Source organism: Podarcis cretensis (assembly GCF_951804945.1).
Source record: "Podarcis cretensis genome assembly, chromosome: 7".
Taxonomy (NCBI): domain Eukaryota; kingdom Metazoa; phylum Chordata; class Lepidosauria; order Squamata; family Lacertidae; genus Podarcis; species Podarcis cretensis.
In genome coordinates, this window is record NC_137176.1 from 34,423,692 (window position 1) to 34,450,819 (window position 27,128).

A 27,128-nucleotide genomic window follows, 5' to 3' on the forward strand; every position below is an offset into this window, starting at 1 on the left:
AGTCTTTATAAACCCTTGCACAGCATTTTTGTGGGTCCTCCGCCTTTCCTGCGAGTGAGGGGAGCACCCTGTTGCAACAGATCAATAAAGATCAAGCTTACTAGCTGCTTTGCTTCTCAATATTCTCTGGTTGGCCTCTGTTATTCTCTCCTACCAGTAGGGAACCTATGTAAGGACTCTATATGGGCTCTTGGATACCCCATAAGGGAAAAGGGCATATTTTTTATTTTACAACAAGAACTGATGAGTTTTCTTTACATGAACTGTACCATGCATCTAACCGGGAGTTTTATTTCATAGAATCGTAGAGTCAGAAGAGATTCCTAGTCCAACCCGCTACAATGCAGGAATCATTTTGCACAGCTTGGGGCTTGAACCCAGAACCCTGAAATTAAGAGTTTCATGCTCTACCGACTGAGCTATCTCAAGCTGACAGTTTGTTTAACAAAAGTTATATACCTGCTTGATTGTGGACAAAAGAAACTCTCAATGATTTACAATAATATGAAACAAACATTACAATTCTCGATGAAAAAGCAATTTAAAGGGTTTAAAAATATTCAGGATTATTAAAATCAACAGAGGCTTTAAAAAGATTAAAACACAGCACCACCTGCATGTCTCGATTGGCTTGCCTAAAGAAAAAGATTTTAAGCGTGTGCCAAAAAAAATACAGGTTTCCGTTTCCACTGCAATATATGGAACTACATCTCACGCAAAAAGATGCATGTGTGTTATCAGAGTACATTCAGTTCCTTGATTTACCCAGGCAGGTAATCTTGCAAGCCTCCATCACCAAGAAAGGTCTCCCGCCACCCCCAAAAAAGTACCCAATATTCAGAAGGCTACAAATTCATGTAACACCTGACAGGAAAGGTAGCAGGTATACAACATTGACTAAAGGAAGACGAAAATGTTTTTCCATCAAAGCAGAGAGGCTTGGCCGTGTGAAACTGGCTCACAAACAAGAAAGGGCTGGTATGATAGCGAGAAGACATTATAGCTTCCAGAATCTCTCACTGGCAGTGCTATAACCTGTGTACAAACAAGAGCTTCTCCCAGCTGAGTGTGAGAGAGTTTGTGGAATGTTATCTGCGGAGGGTCAGTAGTAGCCCCAATGAGATCTGATGGTTAAATTTTTACTCAGAGAAGGTCAGGTATGGTTACTTTAGGTGGTTTGTCAGTGAAGGGGGCTTCATAAAAAGGAATTTCATTCAGAAACAGCAAAAGTGTGTTTCTTCATCTTTCGGCAGTCTTTTTGTACGAGTATTGTATTTCACAAGTCCATACATATCATGTACAGTGGTACCTCAGTTTACAAACAGCCCTGTTAACGAACTATTCGGTTTACAAACTCCACAAAACTGGAAGTTTACCCCGGTCTACGAACGGAAGTCAAACGGTGGAAGGGCATTGGCAGTGGGAGGCCTCATTAGGGAAAGTGCGCCTCGGTTTAAGAATGGATTCGGTTTAAGAACAGACTTCAGGAATGGATTAAGTTTGTAAACTGAGGAACCACTGCATTTAGTCATTTTGATCCATAGCACCAACACACCATGTAAGGAATAAGGGTGAAATTCCCATGAAAGCTCTAGAATGCACCCAATAGCCTTAATTCAAAGTATGAACATAGTAAATAAACTTTAACCAGAAATATCTTTGTTTAAAGATCTGCACTATAAAACACTGCTCATAATCAACTTAAGACTTTTGTCTCCTTTCTCACACTCATTTGTAGAAGGGGTAACGCTGACCTGACGGGATATTATTAGCATGTATCAAAATTAAAATAATTTCATTTATTGACTTGCACTGGTCAGTGCCGTTTTGCTTACCTACCTTTAAAAACAACAACCCATATTTCAACATACAGGATGATAAAAGCAGACAGGAATTTTCTCCTTTCTTTTTATCTCAGCTTTCAGGAAGGGGGAAAAAATCCCCCCCTGCTGTGAGCTACAAAGAAGGTGGTTAACCATTACAAAAAAAAAGTAATTTAGAGGAGAGCAGTGTTTGATGTTCTACTGTTACTGGTTAACAGTTGGGTTTTTCAATTTTGCCTTAATTAATAAATGTGAAAGGGCAGTACTACCACTTCAGTATACACTCCTTTTTATATATTGCAGTCTTCAAATGCCTTGTGCCAGTGTTTCTTAATTTTAAATGATTTATTACTGTTAAAGACAGGCAGCCCAGTCGCAGCTGCCTGTGCTGCAATACCTAACGGCACATTCTAACCCAGACAGGTGGACAGAAATGTCTTTGTCTACTCCACTGTCCTTTCAGACCACATTGCTCAGCAGGGGCCATACCCCAACTCCATTCATGCTTTGCTCCTTCCCCATCGGAAGAATTATCTTGGGTATCGGAGATCTGCCGCATAAAGACAAGGGAAGACTATGAGTTGCCTCGAGCCAAAGGCTGCTACTGTGCTTGACCTTGGATTGGCCTTTACAATGGCACAAGGACCCTAAATGTCCAGTGCTGGAACCTAAGAGGTCCACAAGCTGCTACTTTAACATTGCCGTTTATGGGATCAGGAGAGTCCTCCAAGTTCCAGCAATTCCTATGGGCTTTAGACTGCTGCCCTTGATGGTGTTTTGGTAGACAGTTCACTCATATCTGTACAGAAAAATAAACAGTTCAATTATTGTTTCTTCCTTTCTGTATGGTCAGGTGCTATCTTCAAATGAATGTGTGGAGGTTGTTGGCTACCAGCCATGATAGGCACATTCTACCTCCACTCTCAAAGGCAGTACACGTCTGAGTGCCAGTAACCAGAAACCGCAAGAGGAGAGAATGCTGTTGGGCTCAGGTCTGGCTTGTAGGTTTCTCATAGGCATCTAGCTGGCCTCTGTGAGAACAGGATGCTAGACTAGGTGGGGCACAGGCCTGAAAGGCTCAAACACCAACCCAGTTTACCAAATGTTCTGTGGTAATAGTCAAAAGGTAAAGGTAAAAAGGTAAAGGACCCCTGGACGGTTAAGTCCAGTCAAAGGTGACTATGGGGTTGTGGCACTCATTTCGCTTTCAGGCCGAGGGAGCTGGCATTTGTCCACAGACAGCTTTTCAGGTCATGTGGCCAGCATGACTAAACCACAGAAACCAGAGCACACGGAAATGCTGTTTACCTTCCCGCCAGATCGGTACCTATTTATCTACTTGCACTGGCATGCTTTTGAACTGCTAGGTTGGCAGGAGCTGGGACAAAGCAACAGGAGCTCACTCTGTCTCGGGGATTCAAACTGCCAACCTTCTGATCAGCAAGCCCAAGAGGCTCAGAGTTTTAGACTACAGGGCCACCCGCATCCCAGGTAATAGTCAACACATCTTTAAAGCCCTAAATGTCCTGAGACCAGATTACTTGAAAAAAAATGCCTCCCGACTTCCGGGTTAGCGCCATCGACTAATGGCGGATTCCCTCTGAGCTCTGGAGGGAATCGGCTCCGCAGGATCGGGTCTTGTCTGCGGCGGCGACGCAGGGACCCTTAAAAATCACAGGCGTGGATGCCTGTGAACCTGGTGACTCGGCGGGCACCATTTGCGCCCCCCCAAACTGCGAAGGAGCCTTTTTAAAGGCTTCGGAACGGGGACGGGGTGCGGCGCCGTGCTGAGAGTACATTGCTCCTTCTGCGGAGTGAAGCCGCAAGCCATTGTCGGAGAGCGCTGACTTTTTCCTTGGAATAATTGGACTTTAAAGTAAAAACCCGTGAGTAAGAAGGAATTCGGAATTTAAAAAAATCTTTGTTAAATTAGGAACGAGCGGGGAAGGGTTAAAAAGGAAGTCCCCCCCCCCTCTTTGTAGATAATTTAAAGCAAAGAACTTGCTATCTAAGGTCGAGAGGATTCTTTCTTTCCTTTTCTAAAAGACTTCAACCTTCATGGTTTGATACTATAAGAAATTTTACTGGAGGATAAAAGGTTAACTTTGGGAGCTGAAATCCCCCCCCCCCGGAGCCGGGAGTGTCCCGCAAGAGAGCCTGTTGATGAAGTACTGAGGAATTTGACAGCTGTCAAATTGGTTGTCAGAGGGAAAAAGAGAACTTTGTTTTTGTCGCTTCTGCTGGTTATATTTGTTACAATTCGTTGAGAATAAAGAAGGACTGATACAAATTAAATTGACTATTGGATGTGAGCTGGAAAACACTAAGAAACTAAAATCCCCCTAGAGGGGGTTTAGGACATTACAAGAATGGCTGGAGGAAGGAAAATTCTGACTGAGCTGGATAGAACATTTGTTCTCTTGGGAAAGCTACAAGGTGAAATTGATGTTTTGGCTACAAGCGTCATAACTCTGGCCTCAGCAGTAAACAATTTTGTTGAGGTTGATAAGGATTCAAAGCAGGAAGCTCATACAACTGGACAAATAGAGAAACTTGAGAGTTATGAGAATATGGAGAAGGAGACATATGCTGTCCCTGAAGAAAAGGAAGGAGGAGCTATAATTTCACAGATGTCAAATGAGAGTTGCAATTTGTGGCCTGACAGGAAGGCAACAAAGGAGAATAATAACTTGATGTGGAAAGCCTGGCCTGAATTGGTGAGTCTAAAACCGAGAGATCCCCTTATGTGGAGATCTAAAGACCGAAGGATTATAAATCTGATCGAGGTGGAAGTTGGAGCTTTGGGGGCATTTGGACTTGAAAGGAGTATGTTTGAGTACCCCTTAGGCTCTATTTTTAAGCATGGAGGGCGGGCTGGAAAAAATATGGATCCTGTTGGGCCGAAGCCTCTCCGAAATTTGGGGTTCAACATTAAGGACTATCAAAAAGGCCGGCAGAGAGGAACTGAAAGAGATTTAAAAGCCTCGGATGTGAGATCTCCAGGCTAAACAAGATATTGAACTGATGAACACTGAAACCGGGAAGGGGGTGGGTGGAGTCTGGGAATCCAAAGGGTATATAATTATAACTTGCTTTGTTTTTATTTTGTTTTGCTACTTGCTTGGAACTGGGGAAAGCCGTGGAAGGGAAATTTTGGTCGACTTTAGGAAAAATGTTTAAGAATGAGCAATGAGGTTTAAGTATTGATGTTTAAATTTGGATAATAAGGATTTGCTGAATTAATAATTTAAATTGGAATACAAGAAGGGGAGGTGTGAGGAGGTCTGAGAAATAAGTTAAATGAAAATAAGTAATTGGAATTTTATGTATTTTTAAATGTTTTTTTCTCTCTTTTTAAAATTTTGGATTTTTGTATTTTTGTTATTTTTTTGTTTAATTGTTTAATTGTTGTTTTTGTGTGTTTTTATTGAAAATGCCAATAAATATTCATAAAAAAGAAAAAAATGCCTCCCCCTTTAGGTACCCATTGGAACCTTGAGAATTTTTTTCAAAGGCCCTGCTTTGGAAGAAAGAATGAAAAACAGTCCTAACCAGGCAGCAGTCTCCATGCATGAAGTTACCACAGCACTTCACTCCTGGCTGCAGCAGCACCTACTATTCAATAATAATAATAATAATAATAATAATAATAATTTATTATTTTTATACCCCGCCCATCTGGCTGGGTTTCCCCAGCCACTCTGGGCGGTTTCCAACAAAAGTTTAAAAATACATTAAAGCATCAGTCATTAAAAACTTCCCTAAACAGGGTTCCAGTGACTCCTACAGAGTGAATTCAGTTGCACCCTCATTTGGGTTGTTGTGTTACACAAAATTCTCTACACGGGACCAGTATATTAAGGGAGTCAGGGTTCTGCATAACATTATTTATCCTTCTCCCTGAGCTGCTTTGTCCATTCCTCACCTCTCTTTGCCCTCTTCACTGACTTAACTTCCGCCAGCAGGGCTGTCGATAGATGCTCCTGTCTTAAAGACACCTCATCTGGGAGGGAGATAACGCCTAACCTGTCCCAGCTGACATATTTTGACATTAGGATTGCACCGTTACTTAGCCAGGCAGACATTCCAATAATGTTATTACAATATCTCACGGTTCCTGCCAGTGGAATCTAGCAAAGAAAAACAACTCTACTCTGGCCTCATAGATGCACCCATGTGAGGCTTCATTTTGGTATGCATATGAGCATCACTGCCAAGGATACACTAGCAGGCATAATATTCGCATGATAAGGTGAATTTAAATATCACCGCTCCTGCATGCAATGCCATCAGGAAGAGCTTCCAAGTGCCATGCAGAAGCAAGAATTAATGTTTAAACCACTGGACCACGGTGACTGTTCTGCACAGGATTATGGAGGTCTATACAGAAAATTGTCCCGATGCCACATACAAGGCAGCTGGAATTTCAATGAACCTGTTTCAGTTTTTAAGTAAACTTTAGCAAAATAAAAAATTACATTTCACTGCACAGGAAAAACCCCAGTATATCGTTCTCTATTTCTGCCATATCTGGTGTCACACATAATAATGTAATTAAGGAAACGTCCCTGGTAGTGTTAATTAAAAGATTCTAACAGAAGGGTATTTAAACGCTTTCTGTTAAATAGCTTGTCCAGTCATGATTTAGAATTACAACAATCAACGCTGTGCATCTAAGAACAAACAAAACAATAGCATTTGGTTTATGCACAGCAATAATTCTAGAATAATTGGACTGCCTTAATCAGCAGTTTGAATTACTTGTTATTGGGTGCTCTGACTCACTAGTGCTAATTGGAGCAAATGAAATACTGATGGCATTTGCACATTATTTTTAAAACCTGGGCCACTGTTATTTCAGGGGCTCATAAAATTCCCTGTCCAAACATTAAATTACAAGGCAACGAAAGCCATTAAAGCATGCCAGCTTCCTTTTTGTTGTAAATGCTGCACCCCTGTGCGAACTCTGTTAATTAGCCGCAGGCTGTTGTTTTATTTTTAAGTGAAGCTCGGTCTCCTGAGGTGTATTGGAGAAGAAGTCAGAAGATAGGTGAGAAGATCCTTATGAAATGCAAGTCTGCCACAGAAAGAAAGTGGCCCTTAAAGGGAAAGAAGAAAAACTGCACACACAGAGACTGCTTCTCTCTGCTCAGTAACGTTGAAATAAGAATTCTTTGTTAGCATGCAAGCTACTCCAAGAAGATTTTTCATACAGTCCTACCAAAGGGTGGGTCGAAGTGGGAGGTTAATGTCATCCGTAACTAGCAAGTTTATTCTTAACATTCCCCCTCTGCTCTCTTAGCGCTCTGTCACCCTCTAGTGTGACTTTACTACTACAACAAAAAATGAACATAGGTGGTTGTCTGGGCTCTTAATGACTCCTACTGTATTCTGTAGAATGAAGTCTGGAGAGCAGCACATTCTACTTGACACCATCTTCTAACATTTGGAAATGCAGGGGCCGGGCCAGGTTTTGAAGCAATGGCTTCAGGAAAAGATGGAATGGTGGGAAATGAGAGACACAAAGACGGTAAAAAATTATCTAAAATGTATAAGCTGTTGTTAGATTGGAACTTGGAAGATGAAGAAGTCAAGTCGGTGATGATTAGTTGGGCCAGGGATGTGGGTCATAATATACAATTTGAGGATTGGGAGAAATTATGGAAGGAGGGTCTGAAATTCACTGCATGTGTGACGTTGAAAGAGAATACGATGAAGATGTTCTATAGATGGTATATGACACCGGCAAAACTGGCGAAAATGTATAAGACATGTAACAGGTGTTGGAAGTGTAGGGATAAGGAGGGTACTTTCTACCACATGTGGTGGGAATGTAAGAAAGTGAAAGACTTCTGGGAAAAAATATATAATGAGTTAAAGAAGATCTTAAAATACACATTTGTAAAGAAGCCAGAAGTCTTTCTGTTAGGGATAGTAGGAAAGGAGATAAAAAGGAAAGATTGTAAATTCTATCGATATGCAATCACAGCTGCAAGAGTGTTACTGGCCCAGAAATGGAAACAGCAAGAAATACCGACCGTAGAAGAGTGGAGAATGAAATTGCTAGATTACGCAGAGTTAGATAAATTGACAGGGAAGATCAGATACTTAAGAGACCAAAAGTTCATCGAGGACTGGGGGAAATTTGTGGAATATCTGGAACATTTAAGTGAAGGACAGATGACGCTTAGGGGATTTAAAGAAGCTCTGTAAAAAAGTAAGAAATATTGTCTAAAGGGATTAGGAAAAAAAAAAGAGATAAATAATGTCAATATGAATCTGAGAAATGTGTAATTAAAATTATGATTATGGATGATTTACGGGACAGCTGAGGGAAGTCCAAAAGAGAAATAAGTTATGAAAATGATGTGAATCAATGTATTTGGTTATGTTTGATTTTGTTTGCTGATGTTATTAATAAAAAATTATTTAAAAAAAAAAAAGAGAGACACAAAGAGAATGTGTTTGAGGAAAGGGCTGCAACACACCTCTATCAACTCACGCCCATCAAAATCTAGAATAAATTAAAGGGTATCTCCAAGATTCTCACTTCTACTATGGTTTAGAATTCCTTTCTTCGTCCCGTACACTAACAAGGCAATTTAGTTCCCAAACTAGAACATGAAAATAATAGTTGTGACCAGCCTCATTTTGACAATTAAATATGCTTTACTATGTAAGGTTATGTATCTGTGCCATAGCACCATTATACCACATATCTGGATTCATTTTTATTACCATTCTCTAATGCCAAAATAATCACTAAAGATATTAGGACAGTTGCATTTCATTCTACCAGTGTAGCTTAATTTATAGGCCTTAATAGGCAACGATAAATATTACCTCTACCCTGCGAAAAGCTTCACCCGATCATTTTGGCACTTGAAGATGCTGTTAAAGGCACAAGTAGGTAACTCTATAACATTCACTGGCTAAATTTCTACTATAATACAGCCGTACCTTGATTCTTGAACTTAATCTGTTCCGGAAGTCCGTTTGACTCCTGAAACCGTTCAAAAACCAAGGCACAGCTTCCGATTTGCTGCAGGAGTTTCCTGCAGTCGAGCGGAAGCTGCGTTGAACCTTTGTCAATAAAGGGATGTGACTACAATACTCTTCAGAAACCTTCACAATAACAGGCTCTTGATTCTTTCATATTCTGCAATATACATGAGCTTGGCTAAATAAAATAAAATAAGCTCTGCCCACCCCCAAAAAAATCTGCACTTGAATTAACTATCATTCCAATACCTCCTAAGTAAGGTTGCAGTCCAAAGAACTCTTTTGTCCCAAGTACTGATAAAATGCCAGTTTTAAATTATGCTTAAAACATAACAACAAAGGCAGTTTTATGTGCTTCCTCTTTTAATAGGTTGTTTTATACCTGAGGATCATCTGGTCTAACCCCTTGCAATGCAGGAATATGCAGCTGTCCCATTCGGGCATCAAACTTGCAACCTTGCCATTAACAGCACCATGCTCTAACCAACTGAGCTAGGCTGGGGGTGGGGGGACTTTTAATCTGCATAGTCCTGCTGATCTCTATATGCCCCAGGATAGCTGTGTTTGTCTGTTGCAGCAAAAACAGCTGAGGATTCTTATGGACTGTGGTCCATGAATATTTTTCCAAGATAAATTTATTAGTCTATATGGTACCACCAAAAAAATGTTGTTTTTATAGGCTGAAGAATAACTGCCAGGGTATTTACAGGATCAGGTCTTGGGGGGGGGGGGGGGACAGCCACTAGTGCTCTCCTGCTCGTTTTCCACACGGTATTTTATTAATGTCTTTTGTTTGGGTTGTATCCTTGACATCCAGCCATCTCAAACACTGTTTCACTATTTCATATACTGCCACCTGCTGCAGGCACACAAAACTCAAACTAATTCCCTAGGTCTGAAAGTAATTTTTAATCACCCACTAAAATAGAGGGAGAAATCTGTCATTAAAGCTGCAATCCTAAACACACTTACTAGGGAGTAAGTACTGTTAAACATAGGACTTTCTTCTGAGTAAATCTGAAATTTCAGCAGGGTTTACTGGTTTCGCTACCATCATCATTCCTTCTAATGGCAAATTTGGGTGCTTGAGAGCTGACAGGATTGGAACCAAAGGGGGCACTGAGGAAACGAGAAGAAGATATTAGTATGCTCAGATGAATTTAAAGCTATGCAAAAGTACCAAAAAAAAATTAAGGTGGGGGGAACCTCTCCAGCTCAAAGTAGCCTAATGACTTGAGGGGTCACAGAATGGTGTGTCATTTGGGGGTGAAGGGGGGAGGAGAGAATAGTAAATCAACTTGCTTGAGCATCTTGTAACCTACATTATCCAGTAAGAAAGCACAGCTGGCTGGCATCCTGAACATGGACACTCCTGTTAGTGAGCAAAGACAGTGCAACAACCAGCCATTTGAATTTAGACAAGAAGTTCGCAGCTAGCCTGTGAGACTGACCAAGTGCTGTCTATGATCTTCCAGTCCTAACACCAGTAAGATTTGGGCAGCTGTATTCTATACCAGCCGTATCTTCCGATGGATGAGTGTCGGAAGCCTCTTTGGACACAACTCACTGTGGAAAGGTGACATGTAAATAAACTCAGTCCATCAAATCAAACTGTTTTCAAAGGCTAGAAATGCTGTCCCCACTCACCAGAGTCTTCCAGCCCCCTTCCCCCTCCCAGCTAGAAAGCTGCTGTGACAGGATGATTTTGATTGCAAAGAAATGAAAGGGGGAAAATAACATGAGCATTTCAAGTCAATCCAGAAAGCTGGGCAGTGTGTCAGGCATCACAAGACAAAAATGTTGCCACATTAATTAAGATGTACAAAACTCCTTGGCCCCTGGATTTAAAACAAGTTAAAATTTAAATTTAAAAGAGCCCTGGCTTGAACCAGGATCATGAGAACATGGACCAAAGTTGATTAGCCTGTTCAATGACATTTTTCTTGTCTTCATATTGCTGTCTTGTGGATGGAAGTGCAGAAAAGAAAATATTGTAAACAGTTTAATCTTCTCTTTATGCTTTCATGTTGTAAATCTTTTAGAATTCTTCCTCTAGAGACCATAGACATTCACATGGAAATCCTGTCCTGTTGAATAGCAGCAACTTAGCCTACAAACGACCCTGAAATAAATACATTAACCCATGTCTCAGCTTCATGTACAAATCCTACAAATGATTGTTTTTTCCGTTGTTTATGTGTTCCGGCAAAGTACAGTCCAGCTCCTCTGTTAAACACCCTCTTTCTCCTTGAAGACAGAAGGCCTATTTAAAAAGCAGCTAGTGGGTGCTCAGAGAAGGAAAGCAGACTTTGTATGCAAAAGGTCCCAAGGTCAGTCCTGGGGGCATCTCCAAGTATGGCAGGGAAAGACTCCCGCAGTCAGTGCAAGAACATAAATTGAGGCAGGAGCGGCAATGATCTGACTCTGTGAAATGTAGAGTGGGCAGGGTTCAAGGAAGTCAGGCCATTAACGAATGCAGCCAGTGCCGGATTTAGGTTTAATGAGACCCTAAGCCAGGCTTCCTCAACCTTGGCCCTCCAGATGTTTTTGGCCTACAACTCCCATGATCGCTAGCTAGCAGGACCAGTGGTCAGGGATGATGGGAATTGTAGTCTCAAAACATCTGGAAGGCCGAGGTTGCGGAAGCCTGCCCTAAGCTACTGAAGATAATGGGGCCCTTTATATAGCCAGCTGTCCTTTCTCAACAACAATTTGTCGATGTTTTTGGTGTTGTATATATGCTAATTTATGGACCTAATAAGTATCTAAAGCCATTTGCAGCTGCATGCTACATGTTGCCATGCAACCAGTCTATGCAGAATGTAGGCACCCTATATATAGAAATGAGCAAGCCAGTGATATTTTAGGGAGCAGGCTAGCAGATGGGGCCCATTACTTACATCATAGGAGCCTATACAACACAAAGCATTGTTGCTGTATGTAGGCTTTATTTGTTTTTTATCTTATATTTTGGAACATCCAGTTTTTCCCCCTTTAAATTTCTTGCCCCCCCCCCAGGAGGCCCTAAGGTACAGCTTGTTTAGCTTCTACGTAAAGCTGGCACTGAATGTGGCCTGCTTTTCATGCACGTTTTTACCCCTGCATTGTACATTAAATAGAAAACGCCCCCAAGTGTTCAAGTGCGCTTACCGTAAACCCATTTGGAATAAAAGAAAAACACTGGTAGTTGATCAAAATGAGATATCAGACTATTTCCCTCCCTCTGGAACGCAGTCCCTTCAGATAAAGCATTACACAACTTGTAGAAGACATCTGAGGGCAGCCCTGCATCGGGAGGTTTTTAATGCTTTGATGTTTTTATTATGTTTTTTAGATATGCTGTAAGCCGTCCAGTGTCTAGGGAAACCCAGCCAGATGGGCGGAATATAAATATGATGATGATACAGCATCTTTGGGGCCTGATCCGGAGGCTGGGGGCTTCCGCGCTCCCCCGATTCTGGTCTCACGATCCCCGCATCACACGCCACCCAAAGCCTCCTCCTCTTTGCGACGCAATGGCTCCCTCCCTTCCCCGTCAGTGCAGAAGCTCCGCCTCGGGAGACCAAACGCGAAGGCCGCTCCTCCCTTCCCACGTGTGCTGCCGGGGGAAGGGAAGCAGCGCCTGCGCGCCCGAGGAACGTGGAAGCGCGACCGCGGGCCCGTGTCGGAGCGGCGCCGCTTATGGAGTGCGCCCGTTTGTGGAGCCGGCGGCTGCGGCCCGTCGCGCTGCGCGTGCTCGCCTCGGGGATCTGCTGCCGCAGCAGCCGCCGCTTCTTGCAACGAGGGCGCGCCGCCTGCTGCCTGCCGGATGTCGCGGCGTGGGCTGCCGGCAGGCCCGGGAAATGCCGGCTCGAGCCGGAGGGCAGGCGGACCTTGCTGCGCGCAAGTAAGTCACGCGCTGCCACAGGCAGGTTCTCCGTCCTGCCCGGGGATGCTGGGGCTTTGCAGCCCGAGTTTGTTCGTGGTCCTGCAGGAGGAAGTTCCGGGGCGACTTGCTCACCGAATGAAGAAGCCCAGTCACGCAGCCTTACCAAGCTCAGCAAAAACATTTTTACGCACGAATGTAGTAGATAGTGGAGCTGGCATTCAGCTAGGTTTTGCTCAAGAGTAGGCCCACTGAAACAAATGGACCTACCTTAGTGAACCGTTATTCATTTCAGTGCGGCGGATACCACTCTGCGTGAGGAAGCGGAGGAATTTGACCTAGAAATCCCTTTGCCCAGTGAAAACGGTCAGCGTGGATGAACATGGGTGTTAACTGGTCTTAGTTTACATCTTTGCACCATGACACTTGAGCCAGATACTAGTGACAGGAGTTGCAAGTATCCACACTTGAAGCAAGGCCCATTGTGTTTGTGGCACTGAGCCCCAAGTGCGCTGCAATCCTGTACATGCTTACCTGGCCTTGTGCCCCATTGGAGTTGGTAAGGCTTAATTTCTAAGTAGGCATACAGAGGATTGCACTATAAAAGCACATTTTGCCCCTCCTTTAAAACACACAGTACAAGTAAGTGTGCGCAAAATGCAGTGCTATACGTTAAATGGGCCAGCACCCATGGGAAGTGCATTGAAATGTGTATGAAACACTTGTCCGTGCACCACACTTCCTGTATATTTGCCTCCACGTTGCATTAGTAAAAAAGATTTTAGAAGTTGGGAACTTTGTTCTGGTTGACACTCCTAGCCCCAACTTCAATTGTTTTTTTAAATTAGTTACCCAGTACAAAAATAAAATAACTTTCCTCGAACCTTAAAGTAATAGCCAACCTAGTTTGTTTATGGAGACCTAGTTTGGCATCAAGAACTGTAAACATGTTAATCAGTGGTGGTCTTGCAGTCTAAAGATGCAAATAATATGCAAATCATTGATCTTGTCAGGAATGATGAGCTGTGACTCATGATCAGTGTGGTGCTTGTTGCTGAACATATATGAGATCAGCAAATATATATAATTTGCAGCTTGGAACTTCTTTTCACCCTCCTTCAGATGATCTGTCTCGACACTTTACTACAGACGTGTCTCAAGCCACTTTAGCGAGTGTGGCTCCAGTGTTTTCAGTGGTAAGTACTTCCTCCAGTTGTTACTATGGGATGCAGGGCAAGTCTGAAGAAGAACATGAAAGATGCCCACAAAGCGCCAGCTTTGGGGGTCCAGAGTTGGCTAATGGCAGCTAGAAACTAAAGGAAGAAGACCCCGAGGAGAGACCTGAGAGAGGAACAAGAAAAAAAGCATAATGGTGCTGTGGGTTAAAGCACAGAGCCTAGGACTTGCTGATCAGAAGGTCGGCGGTTCGAATCCCTGCAAAGGAGCAAGCTTCCGTTGCTCGGTCCCTGCTCCTGCCAACCTAGCAGTTCGAAAGCACGTCAAAGTGCAAGTAGATAAATAGGTACTGCTCCGGCGGGAGGGTAAACGGCGTTTCCGTGCGCTGCTCTGGTTCGCCAGAAGCGGCTTAGTCCTGCTGGCCACATGACCCAGAAGCTGTACGCCAGCTCCCTCGGCCAATAAAGCGAGATGAGCGCCACAACCCCAGAGTCATCCGCGACTGGACCTAATGGTCAGGGTCCCTTTACTTTTACCTTTTAAAGACATTGGAGAGAAAAGAAGTAGATGTATGGGTGGACTGGGGCTGCTGCCCCACACCCCTAAACACTTACTGGGGACTAAACGTCAATGAACATAGTTCAGTTGGTTAGAGCATGGTGCTGATAATGCCAAGGTTGCAAGTTTGATCCCAGTATAGAACAGGCATCTGTCATGTATAATCCAGTTGAGATTCCTGCATTGCGGGGATTGAAGTAGATGATCCTCAGGGTCACTTCCAACTCTGCAGTTCTATTATTCTGTTATAAGCATGTGTGGGATTGCCATATGGGAAAACAATCGTCATGGAAATGACTGTTCTACCAACAAAGTTAATTGATGCCATTGCCCAGGAGTGATTTGGGCTTGGCTCATTTGTGTATTTTGCTGCTGTTTCCAATTCACTCTTACACATTAATTTGTGAAGCATTTTTAACTTGCAAATATCGCCCATCTTCATTAGACCCCACAGTGGTCACCAGTCTCCCCCTCTTTGTTCAAGGTTAAGAAAAGTGTGCTGCCTTGTAGAAGTGCATGTGCCTTGCAAAAGTGAAAGATGTATTATCATCATTTCTCACCTTAGAACTACTTCACGAATATTCAAAAGGTTGTGTCATGAGGTGGAAACACCACACCCAGGCATGGTGACCCCAGCTGTGGCCCTGCAGCTGATGAAAGGCTGCAACTCCCGTTCTTCCTGATAGTTGGCAATGCTGGCTGCTGAGGCTGATGGGAGCTGGAGCTCAGCAGCAGCTGCAAAGTCTCAGTTCTGCATACCTAGACTGCATACATCTTGAGATACAGTGGTACCTCAGGTTACAGACGCTTCAGGTTACAGACTCCGCTAACCCAGAAATAATAACTCTGGTTAAAACCATGGAGAGACCTGGTCTGAACAAAGACATTGGATTCTTATCTCATTATACATGACAAAGCCATTTTTCACCTTCTCACCCCTTGCTTTTTCCTGTAAGACCTATTGCAGTCGTTAAGAGTCGTCAACAGGCTCATCACTGCTATCTGCCAATCACCCAATCCTACCACCCTTCTGAGTAATACCCCTCCCCACCTTCTCACTATATAGAAGGGTCTGGTGACTTCTGTTTCAGTGTATCTGAAGAAGTGTGCATGCACACGAAAGCTCATACCAAGAACTAACTTAGTTGGTCTTTAAGGTGCTACTGGAAGGAATTTTTTTATTTTGTTCTGGTTAAGAACTTTGCTTCAGGATGAGAACAGAAATCATGCTCTGGCGGCGCGGCAGCAGCAGGAGGCCCCATTAGCTAAAGTGGTGCTTCAGGTTAAGAACAGTTTCAGGTTAAGAACGGACCTCCGGAACAAATTAAGTTCTTAACCCGAGGTACCACTGTATATGTAACCAAGGTATGAATTACCATATTTTTTGCACCATAACACTCACTTTTTTCCTCCTAGAAAGTAAGGGGAAATGTCTGTGCGTGTTATGGAGGAAATGCCTACGGGTGGCATGCCTACAGATTTTCCTCCTCTAAAAACTACGTGCGTGTTATGGTCGGGTGCGTGTTATAGAGCGAAAAATATGGTAAATATGGATATTTAATTCTTTAGAATTAATGCTGCCTCTAGAAATTGCATGGCCATCTAAATCATATGAATTCTGTACATTTTACCTAGTGTTTTTTTAAGAATGTGGCAATACTGATTTCTCTCTCTTTTTTTCTTTCCAGATGAAATTCGATAAAGAAGGTGGTATAAGCTTTTACGGTAGGTGGAATTCTAGTCTGCCAGGTTGAGCAGCTTAAGATGCAACGGATCTCTGGCTCAGCCCAACCCTGGCTCAGCCAAAGATTCGCTGTGGTAACTTGCTCATTCTGGCTCAGTCAGCCGAGGCCAATGTAAGTTCCCCAAAAGAGGTTGGGGCTGGGCCGGGGTGGTGGTGGTGGAGCTAGTCTGGATCCTGATCCCATTCAGCTTACTCAAATGACTTGGCAACCAGGCATAGAACACTATTTTAAAGAGTTGATTTCCCTCTTCCAGGCTTAAGCAGAGCAGCAGCAGCCCCACGGCTGAACTTAACTTTATGTTTTAACTGTTTTAACTTTAACTGTTTTAACTTTAACTGGAATAACTTGCTTTATGCCAGCTTCTTGTGCATAGGATTGTTCCCTTACCACCTTTTTCAGTGTACTCAATATGGCTGACCTGGGGTTCGCAGGCAGGATCCCATCCTGCTTTATTTCAACAAGGTGTCTGTGTCATGTGGACTCAGACTATACTCTGAATCCGTTAATTTCTCTGGGTCTTTTGCTTGCTGGAGTGATGCCTTTGAGAAGCTGCTGTGGTCTTTGTTCTCATTTCACATCGTTGTGTTGTTTTTTTAATAAACTCCTCCTTGGCAGAAAGAAAGAAAACAGAGCTATATCAGGAACTAAGTCTCCAAGCGCGAGATCTACGGTTTCAACATCAAGTCAGTGTATCCCCCAGGAACAACAGGATTATCATGAGAATGGAAGTAAGTGCACCTGAACAATTCAATTTTTTAAAAAAAGAATAATTTTTATTAAAGATTTTCATGAAATACAAAAGAACGTGCAATGTCTCTTTTTTGTTGTTGCTCAGATTATAAAGTCTTTTGGTTATGTTCAGTGTAAGACAGTATGGTAAACTTGCACACTATTTTTCCATTTTTCCAACCTGCTCTATGTGTGATGTTTTTATGTCAGCGTCATTTGTGCAGATTCTCTTTCCATACATTTTGTCAGTTTACATGGGCAGTGAGAGAAGGTTGAGGGGGTGTGAGCAGTTCTGCTTTCAAAAATAATTTTCATAATTTAACTTCCCAGCTGCAAAAAGTGGTACTATATGTACAGCAGACTACAATATGAAATTCAGTGCTCATCTTTTTTTTTAACAGCATCTAAAATAGAACCAGAAATTATTTACAAACAAACAAACAAACAAACAGGTAAAAGCAACAAGGGATAGAAAACCTATAAAATTTAAACATACAGAACAGCAGCAATAGGAGGAAACCAAACACCAACCAGATATTTAGTTCTGCATTTATCTGCTACTATCAGGAAATCAGCAAAAAACCAACAACACACTATGTAAAGCCTGCACAAAAAAACCCAGGTTTTAACCCCCGCCCCTCCGGTTTTAACTTAATGATGGAACAAGCTTGCACATGGGTTTAGATTGGTTCCCTGGAGTTCCACAGAGTTTGCGCCAGTCTTGTGGGGGGCAAAGTGTGGGAAATGTCCTCCCAATGGTGGTGTTCCATTTGGGATGGGGCAGCAACAACACCTGTGGAGCTGTCACTTCCAACCTGAAGCACCTCAGTCCTCACTCTGCCCCCTTCTGAAAAACTTGCCAGTGGTGGGAGGGTACCACTGCCCTCCGCACCACCCTCTCTCACATGAGCCACTGCTGGTTGGCACCATTGTAAAAGTCTGCAAATATACAAAGGCCCAACTGATTTTATCCTCTGCTTCTTTCAGTTTTTGAAGGCAGTGATTACACCGGAGTATCTCCTAATCCTAGACTATCGCAATTTGAACTTGGAAAAATGGCTCTTCCAGGAACTGGCACCTCAGCTAGCTGGCGATGGTCAACTTGTTACATATTCTTTGCCCTTTGAATTCAGAGCTATCGAAGCAATACTACAGTACTGGGTAAGCACCCGTGCGTTTACTGTACTTAGAGTAATAGCTTGCTGTGATCTTATGCTTGTCAGGAGTTCAGCCTACACTCGAGTAGGACCCTGGTAGAGACACATGCCCGACTGGCATGTTCTCTTCCTCCTGGTCAATTGTTCGGGAGCTTCAAAAGCTTTCTTCAGCCCGAACATCACAGCGACCGATGCCAACCGACACCAACACACTTAGGCATCCACAGAGTTTGCGCATCATGCGTAACAGACATCAGCAAGTCAGCATTTTGGCTAATCTACTTTGTTTACATATAAGCACACACTGCAACATGTCTCCCTCTCTAGCATCAGACAGCAAAGAGAAAAAGAACAAAGGACAACAGTCCCACTTCACGGAACACAGTAACACAAACATCCTGTCTCCGTCACTTCCCACTTGGTGGAGTCAAAACAAATACCGTCATGTGAAAGACACCAATCCCATGACTGCAATCATGGAGCAGGAATTCTAACAGTGCTAAGGAAGGCTGACTAGGAACATGGTCTGCCTATAATCTGGCCAGGTGCAGCCCTGATTGGCAGCTTTAAATCTGGCAGAGGTGAAGGAAAGAAGTCTCCACTCTTTTCCATTACCCTTATGAGGAGGAGTTTTCACTTCCCTCCAGTTAGCTATTAGGGCTCCCAGGGCACCTATGAAATGGTGGACATAGCACCTTAGCCAGTGAGTGGCTGACACATTACCTGACCACATGCCTCATCTGCAGCCAAGGGATAGAACTAGCTTATTTTATTAAATAATGAAAGTGGGTGCATGTGTTCAAACTGACTTCCATCATACACCATTTAAATATGTTGATACTTTGCGCCAGTATGGTTGGTTTAAAAAATAAAATAATAAAAATTATTCAATTTTGAAAGTTTAAACACATTAGCTTCAAATTCAATATATGTTTCTCTTACAAAATAAACAAGATGACTTCCCACGCTTACCTCCGTGGTGTTTTTGTTCCCATCCATATTCTGCTGCGTTGTATGTCAAGACTATATCTAATGCGTATTTCCTCTTGTTACATTTATTGTCATTCTGAATCCACTGCTTTTAATTCAAGTCCTGCCTACAATTTCATTGACTATAGTTCTTTTCATTCTTTCTCAAATATTCCAAAATGGGTTTCCATTCTTCAATAAAAGGTTCGTCATTTTGGTCTTGCACTCTTGCTGCCAGCTTTGCCAGTTCTGCAGAGTCCATTGGCTTTGCAATCCATTCCTCTTTGTTTGGGACTTTTTCTTCCTTTCAGCGTTGCTCATATAGGATTCTGGCAGCTGTTGTTACATACATAGTTTAATCATATTCTTTGGGACACTTGTCCCCAATATCCCTAGAAATACTTTGCTACAGTATTTGTGTTTCTGGATTGCTGATTTTGCTGGGAAATGCTCATCAGCTCCAGGGATTTCAGGAGTGTCTGTGACTGTGTTGCCTGCTTTTCTGAGCAAGAGGCTTCAATGACCCAAGACATTCTAAAAGGATTGTTTTGATTCTTATGAAGGATCCTGTTGTTATCTAGATCAGCTACCTGCACGGGAGACTTAACAACCTGCAGCCTCAGATTCTTGAGACCCTGGATGCTTTAGTGGACCCTAAGCTTTTATCTGTTGATAGGAGCAAAGTCCATGTCCTATTGCAAAATGGAAAGAGGTAAGACAGACTTCCGTCCCATTTTTCAATGACCTACTTGGACATTTCTGTATGAAACCTGAGTTTTGAGCTATGCAATAGTTGAATCTTGCACAGGCCCACTATTCACCTGGGATGGAGGCGCTCTAGGGTCAAGTCCCAAATATGAAATGCTTAGCAGCTGTTACCTCACTTGTAAAAGAGGAACCCTAAACTTGTTCTTGCTGCAACAGACTAACTTGGCAACCTGTCTGGAAATTACTCCACATGATGGTTGTGAAGATAAAAAAGATTGTATAATGTGGATGGAGAAGAGAGCATGTGCCATGCCTAGCTGTAGAAGCGAAACCTAATCTGCATGTAAATCCTTTGTAGAATTGAGGTACCATTTGTTTTTATAAATGAAAATGCTTACAAAATCCTCTTCCCCCTAAGCAAGTCTGCAAAGTTACCCATGAAAATGCAAAAGAAATACAAAAAACCCCCAAATTAACCCAATCCTAAAATGAATAGAAAATAAAAAAGCAGCAAGCTGGTGTTATTAAAAAACAACACCAACCCACTAACATTATAAAATGGTCCTTTGTTAAAAGACCTGGGGAAGAGAACAGTTTGAACCTGGTGCATCACTGATGCTAATGTAGGTCTGCAACTCGGGGGCCACCACTGAAAAGACTATTCCTGGTCACCAACTGCTCCACCTCTGAAAGTAGGGTCTCTTAGAGAAGGGCCCTCCACACATTTTAATGAACTTGCAAGGTTCATATGGAGAAAGGTGTTCTTCAAAATACCCAGTTCCCAAGCCATATAGGGCTTTATAGCAGATATAAAGAACCTATAGCCTTATGGACATAGTTGGACACCTATCAGCCCCAGACATCATAGTCAAAGATTGGGGGTGATGGAAGTTGTATCCCAGCAAGAGCTAAAGGTCCACAGGTAGCTCTTCCTCTGTGCATGCAGATCTCCCACAAAACGACACTTGACTCTAGTGTCATCTTGGTGGTAGCGGTCGGTTTTTAATTCTTCCTGCTTTGCTTTTAGCTTGTCAGAGTTAGAAACAGATCTTAAAGTTTTCAAAGAGACACTCTTGGAAATCTTAGACGAGGAAGAAGTACTGGAAGAACTGTGCCTGTCTAAATGGACAGACCCCCAAGTATTGTAAGTATACATTGGGATGCTTACGTTGGGCAAGGCTTTTGTATTCGAGGACTGTGTTTGGGATTAGCCAAATAAACATTGTGAAAGTTTGGGTATAGGAAGCGGCATTTCCAGCATCTCTGTAAACCATTTAGATGTTTTTTCCCCCTAGCATTTCGTTTCTGGAGAGGATTAGCCTCACAGAATACTGCTGCTTTTGTAAGAACACACATTCCAACAAGTGCTATGGTGGCACCAAGTTGCAAAAGAAATGTTTTGTCAGCAGCCTAGGTGGCATGGCAACTATTGCAATTGTGGACTAAATATTTTATTTCTTAAAAGTAACTTTATATCCAGTTATAGGCTATCAGCTGCTTCAGATTGTTGAACAGATACTCTATATATTTTGAGTTTTTGTTTAAATTGCTTTGTATGGTGTGCTGACACCAAAGGCTAGGAATTATGGTGGGAGATGAATTTTGGTCTCGGCTTCCACTTGGGAGAGATGCAGCTTGTAGATTTTCAGTATGCTGGCATTTTAATTAGATCTGTTGTTGTTGTTGTTCACAGTGAGGAGAGTCTGTCTGGAATTGACCATGCGGAGGAGATGGAGCTGCTATTGGAGAATTATTACAGGCAGGCAGAAGATCTTCTCAATGATGCTCGTGAGCTTCGGGTATTGATTGACGATTCTGAAAGCATCATCTTTATCAACTTAGACAGGTTAGCTGCACGTAACATTCTGCCCACTAAAATTTTAGATGTACCTTCTGGAGGGCATTTGAAACTTGAGCTCAGTGGTGTTTATGTTTATAAGCTTCTCTTCATATCAAGTTGAACAGATGAGTTGAATTCTATGCCGATAAAATGTGTTTTGTTATTTCATTAAATCTGAAGTAACTCCATGTGTTCTAATCTGAATTCCCAGACCTGTCTGGGTTCTGGATGAAAAAGAGGTAGACTCTTCCAAGATACTCGGATCTGCGAAATATTAACTAGCCTTTCGCTCCTCTTTAGCCACCGCAATGTGATGATGAGGCTGAACTTGCAGCTGACCATGGGTACTTTCTCGCTCTCCCTCTTCGGATTGATAGGAGTAGCTTTCGGCATGAACTTGGAATCCTCATTCGAAGAGGTAAGGCACCGTTTTGAAAAAAAGGCTTCATTTTTCTCTTATGAAACCACACACAGTTCCCAATTCTGATTGTATACGAATCACGTGAGATATACCATTCATTCTGGACGTGCAACTTCTCATCTACATCCATATCAAATAGGAAGGTGAAGCCTTGTAGTCCATTGTGCCTAGTAGTCATTGTTCATCTATAGACTACTCACATCTTTAGGAGATATTTCTCTTTAATTGGGTTTAAAAATTGCATTGTTTTATGAGTGCGCAATATCCTTATGCATTTTTGCATCATAAAGTGTTTCAGCTTTACAAGTGAGTGAACTAGATCAAATGCATAGCAGACTGAAGGGTTTGCCTGGGGTCTGAAAACACACAGAAGTTCAGTACAATCTACTGTGACTTATTTTGGGGGCGCTTGTCTAAAGAAAGGAACTTGACCATCTCCCCACCCCCCTTGTTGTTCAGCAAAATTGTTGTTCTGGCTAGTTTGGGAGCTTCAGCATAGGGGAGAGGAGAGGAACCTGCCATGGGGGGGGGGACCCCACTGTGAATCAGGGGACTGTACCCATACCCCACATTAAGCCTTGAATGTAAATTTGCTGGTAAATCCGGTAGCTGGACTGTGTATTAAGGTCTCTTCCCAACTGCCCTCAGCTGGAAAAAGTGTAATCTTGGGGGATAGCTTGCTTTTTCAAAGTGGTGAAAATAAGATAACGTGATAAGGGTTTGAAGAGTTGTGATTTCTCTGAAAGAATGATTTGCATCGTTAACTATACATTTCAACTTTACCTAGGACCGCAGAATGTTTTGGCTGGTGACAGGAATTATGTTTCTGGGCAGTGGCCTAATTTGGCGGCGTCTGCTTTCATTTCTTGGGCGACATCTGGAACCTTCAATGCCTCCACCTGTGAGTAGGGACCTCTCTGAAAGTTACACTGTGCCACCACCTTTGTCTCTCCCCAATTTGCCAGTTTCTCAGACTCTTCCCTGCGCATGTCTGCAAAGAAGCAGCCAGGGGCCGAAGTGTGCAGCAATGTTCACCTTGAAGTGACCAGAATAGAGCCTGCAGTAAATAAGGGGTAATATTTCAAATCTTGATGCCTGCTCTGCCTGGAGAGCCATTGGAATTCCCTGTCACTTCACTTCTTGCAGTGAGGGAACTGGCAGAAGACCAGCGTCCAGACTGAATGACAGGGGTGGAGGCACTCCTTCAGGTATACAGGACCAAAGCCATTTAGGGCTTTAAAGGTCACTTTGAACTGTGCTCAGAAACGTACTAGAAGCCAATGTAGGTGGTATTTTGGGAGCGGTGTTATATGGTCCCGGCAGCTGCTCCCAGTCACCAGTCCAGCTGCCGCATTCCTAATTAGTTATAGTTTCCAAGTTACATTTCAAGGTAACACCACTGAAGTCTTCCTTTAGTGGATTTCAGAGTTCCTTTGTGCTGACTACTGAATTGTTTTCCCATCCTACCTCCTCTTCTTTTTCTTCTTCCACAGATCCCTGCTCTGCTGAAAAGAACTCAGCCAGCAAATGGGAAGGTGGAATATAAAAGCGATATTAAAACAGAACCCCTTGGGTCAAGTAGAAGCACACTGACTAACCACTGACCAGACCTCAGTACTGGTAGATCTGCAATAACTGAACTTTAGACTGTGTTCTCTTGTAATACTGTAGCAGGGATTTTTCCTTTGACTCTTAATGACATGCCAAAGATGTGCAGCTGAGACCACCAAAACCTGAAGCTTTGCCGAGAGAAGAGTACAGTTCACTTTTGTGCACTGCGATAGGAAATCAGAATTCCACAAGTCAGCTGGATGAGCTGAAGGTGCTTTTCGTCTGATGTCTCCTGTGGGAAATTCCGTTTGGTGTAATCTTTACGGAACACAAGAAAATGGGCAATAATAATTTCCTCCCTCCAAAGAATGCAAAATCCAATCCAGAAATCTTACTGTATGTTCTGTAAATGGTGGTTTTCACACTTTATCACTTCATGGGTAAAGTTTATAGATTAGGGGAAATGTGGCCATCCATACCGTCCTTAAACAGTGTGCTCCTTCCTGTATGTAGAAAGTTGTGTTCTCATAAGAAGATGAGACGATTTCATGCGAGAGAGGGCTACCGGTGGCTGCTAGCCATGATGGCTCTGCTCTGCCTCCATGCTTCCGAATGCCAGTTGCTGGGAACTACAGGAAGGGAGAGTTGTTCCTCTGCTCACGTTCTGCTTGCTGGTTTCCCACAGGCATCTGGTTGGCCACTGTGGGAATAGGATGCTGGACTAGATGGGCCATTAGCCTGATCTAGCAGGCTTTTCTTATACAGTGGTACCTCAGGTTACAGACTCCACTAACCCAGAAATATTACCTCGGGTTAAGAACTTGGCTTCAGGATGAGAACAGAAATCATGCAGCAGCGGCAGCAGGAGGCCCCATTTGCTAAAGTGGTGCTTCAGGTTAAGAACAGTTTCAGGTTAAGAACAGACCGCCAGAACGAATTGAGTTCTTAACCTGAGGTACCAATGTATTCTTTAAGAGATTGTGAGGACAGCGTTAAGAAAACGCGTCCTGAAAAATCAAGCTTATCCTCTTGTCTACAATGAAATACAGTGGACGCTTGGGTCGCGAATGTGATCCATGTGGGATGCACGTTCGTAACCCGCAGTGTTCGCAACCCGTGTCTGCGCACATGCTGGTTGCGATTCAGTGCTTCTGCGCATGCACAATTTTGCAATTCAGCGTATGCACAACCACCAAAACCTAGAAGTAACCTGTTCCGGTATTTCTGGGTTTTGGCAGTCCGCAACCCGAAAAAACGCAACCTGAAGCGTATGTAACCCGAGGTATGACTCTACCTTATTTTGGCAAGGGCGACTTTAACAACACTGTGTTTCCTTGTCCTCTTAAGTAGATGAAATTCTATTCCCTGGGTATCGTAAACTATCACTACTTGTAGGCTTTTAAGTTGGTGCTTTAACTCAAAATGGTCCCATTCAAGATGATACAACTTGCTGTATTTTAATTTGTTCAGTTGGCCAACTGTAGAGGGGAAATACACAGGGAAGCCAACAGGATTTATTGGGCTCAGTATACTGTATGCAGATTGGGCTTCCTGCATCCGCACAACCTGCAATCTATTGGCAAGAACTGCTTTTGTACAATATTAATGTAGCCTAGCCTACCTCACAGGGCTGTTACTAATTATTTGATGATAAATTATGTCTTACCTACCTTTTTACCATAAGGTCCCAGGGTAGGTTACAACTATGTAAAATTCATTTTAAGAACAGTTTAGAAAACAAATCACAGTGGAATAGGGTGGGTCCTATTGCAGAGATTAAAGGTGGGAAGGGGAGGATAATGCACACAGCCTTGAACTCTTGCGTGGGAAAGCAAAGTCCAAATATATAATGTTGTTCACAGCAGCCCTCTTTAATGCCAGCATTTCATAGTTCTGCTATTTAAAGAATTATAATAATAAATTTTTATTTGTACTCTGCCCTCCCTGGCCAGAGCTGGGCTCAGAGCGGCTAACATCATATAAATAATACAGTATGCAAAACCAAAATAAAGCGTTTGGCAACCCTGATAAAAAAGAAAGTATTAATAATACTTAAGTTATGCACAGTTTCACAACTTTGGTGTCTGAACTACCAACTCTCAGCCTAGCCTGTCTCACAGCAGGGCTGTTGTGAAGATAAAAGGTGGGGGGACAGGCAACAAATGTGTGTAATTTAACAACTCTCAGAAAAACATACACATAACCTTAATAAACAAAAAAGTGTTCCTATTAAAAGTACAATCTATAGGAATTTTAACTTGCTGCAAGCTGTAAGGTATTTGCTGATTCATTTTGGTACTTTATATTTTTGGTTATGGTTGCTGTATATTAATAAATAACACTCCAGTGATGAAAAGCAAATCAATGGATGGGGGAACGTGGAAAACCAGGGTGGGGAGAGATTGCAACAGCACCATTGTTTTCCAAAAAGAAAGCACCCTCGTTTATTTAAAGAGGATTAGGTAAGGTAAAGGGACCCCTGACCATTAGGTACAGTCGTAGCCGACTCTGGGGTTGTGGCGCTCATCTTGCTTTATTGGCCGAGGGAGCCAGCGTACAGCTTCCGGGTCATGTGGCCAGCATGACTAAGCCGCTTCTGGAGAACCAGAGCAGCGCACGGAAACGCCGTTTACCTTCCCGCTGGAGCGGTACCTATTTATCTACCTGCACTTTGATGTGCTTTCAAATTGCTAGGTTGGCAGGAGCTGGGACCGAGCAACGGGAGCTCACCCCGTCGCGGGGATTCGAACCGCCAACCTTCTGATTGGCAAGTCCTAGGCTCTGTGGTTTAACCCACAGCGCCACCCACGTCCCCTTTAAAGGGGATTGTTGTTGTTGTTTAGTCGTTTAGTCTTGTCCGACTCTTCGTGACCCCATGGACCAGAGCACACCAGGCACTCCTATCTTCCACTGCCTCCCACAATTTGGTCAGACTCATGTTTGTGGCTTCGAGAACAGTGTCCAACCATCTCGTCCTCTGTCGTCCCCTTCTCCTTGTGCCCTCAATCTTTCCCAACATCAGGGTCTTTTCCAGGGAGTCTTCTCTTCTCATGAGGTGGCCAAAGTATTGGAGCCTCAGCTTCAGGATCTGTCCTTCCAGTGAGCACTCAGGGCTGATTTCCTTCAGAATGGATGCTGTCAGAGCTGCCTCCAGGTCCCAGCTCACAGAGGACCAACGCTAGGCTGTAGTTATGTACAAAAGTCTTTATTGAGGTTCAGTTTCCATTTTAGAGCCGCAGCGCGCAGCTCTACGTCTCGACCTTAGACCGGCGAAGTCCCGTCTGAGTCTCCGCCCCTTCCACACCAGTTTAACACTCTCGCTTTGCTCCACCTCTTCCTAAGTTCCTTTCTCCTCTGGGCCCTCCTGCCCGCTAGGGTTTCATCCTTTCTGGACTCCTCTGACGCTGACCCTGATGATTCTTCCCCCTCCTTCCGGCGGGCTTTAGGACCTGGTTCCCTATCCGGGCTACCTTCTGTGCCGCTCGCCTGTATATTTGAACTTGGCGCGCGCGCCCAGCCTGCAACTTTCCTCTTGACCGTTCCCTCGCTCTCCGATGGAGGCGTGGCCAACCCTGACTCATCTT

The 27,128-nt window shown here is 43.2% G+C and overlaps 1 protein-coding gene and 1 long non-coding RNA gene across 2 annotated transcripts; one reads left to right on the plus strand and one right to left on the minus strand.

Annotated features, from left to right (window-relative positions):
- Positions 1-12,425: 12,425 nt before the first annotated feature.
- MRS2 (magnesium transporter MRS2) lies at positions 12,426-23,971 on the plus strand. Its single transcript, XM_079983796.1, has 11 exons — positions 12,426-12,711; positions 13,813-13,886; positions 16,113-16,149; positions 16,785-16,897; positions 17,886-18,059; positions 19,606-19,736; positions 20,760-20,876; positions 21,426-21,578; positions 21,873-21,990; positions 22,781-22,894; positions 23,487-23,971. The coding sequence occupies exons 1-11, from the start codon at positions 12,507-12,509 to the stop codon at positions 23,595-23,597; spliced, it is 1,347 nt and encodes a 448-aa protein (XP_079839922.1). The 5' UTR covers positions 12,426-12,506; the 3' UTR covers positions 23,598-23,971.
- On the minus strand, positions 22,779-25,958 carry LOC307220157. The gene is made up of 3 exons (XR_013840725.1): positions 25,215-25,958; positions 23,485-24,328; positions 22,779-22,892 (listed from the first exon to the last, which is right to left on the minus strand). It is a non-coding gene; the product is annotated as an uncharacterized lncRNA (long non-coding RNA).
- Positions 25,959-27,128: the final 1,170 nt, after the last annotated feature.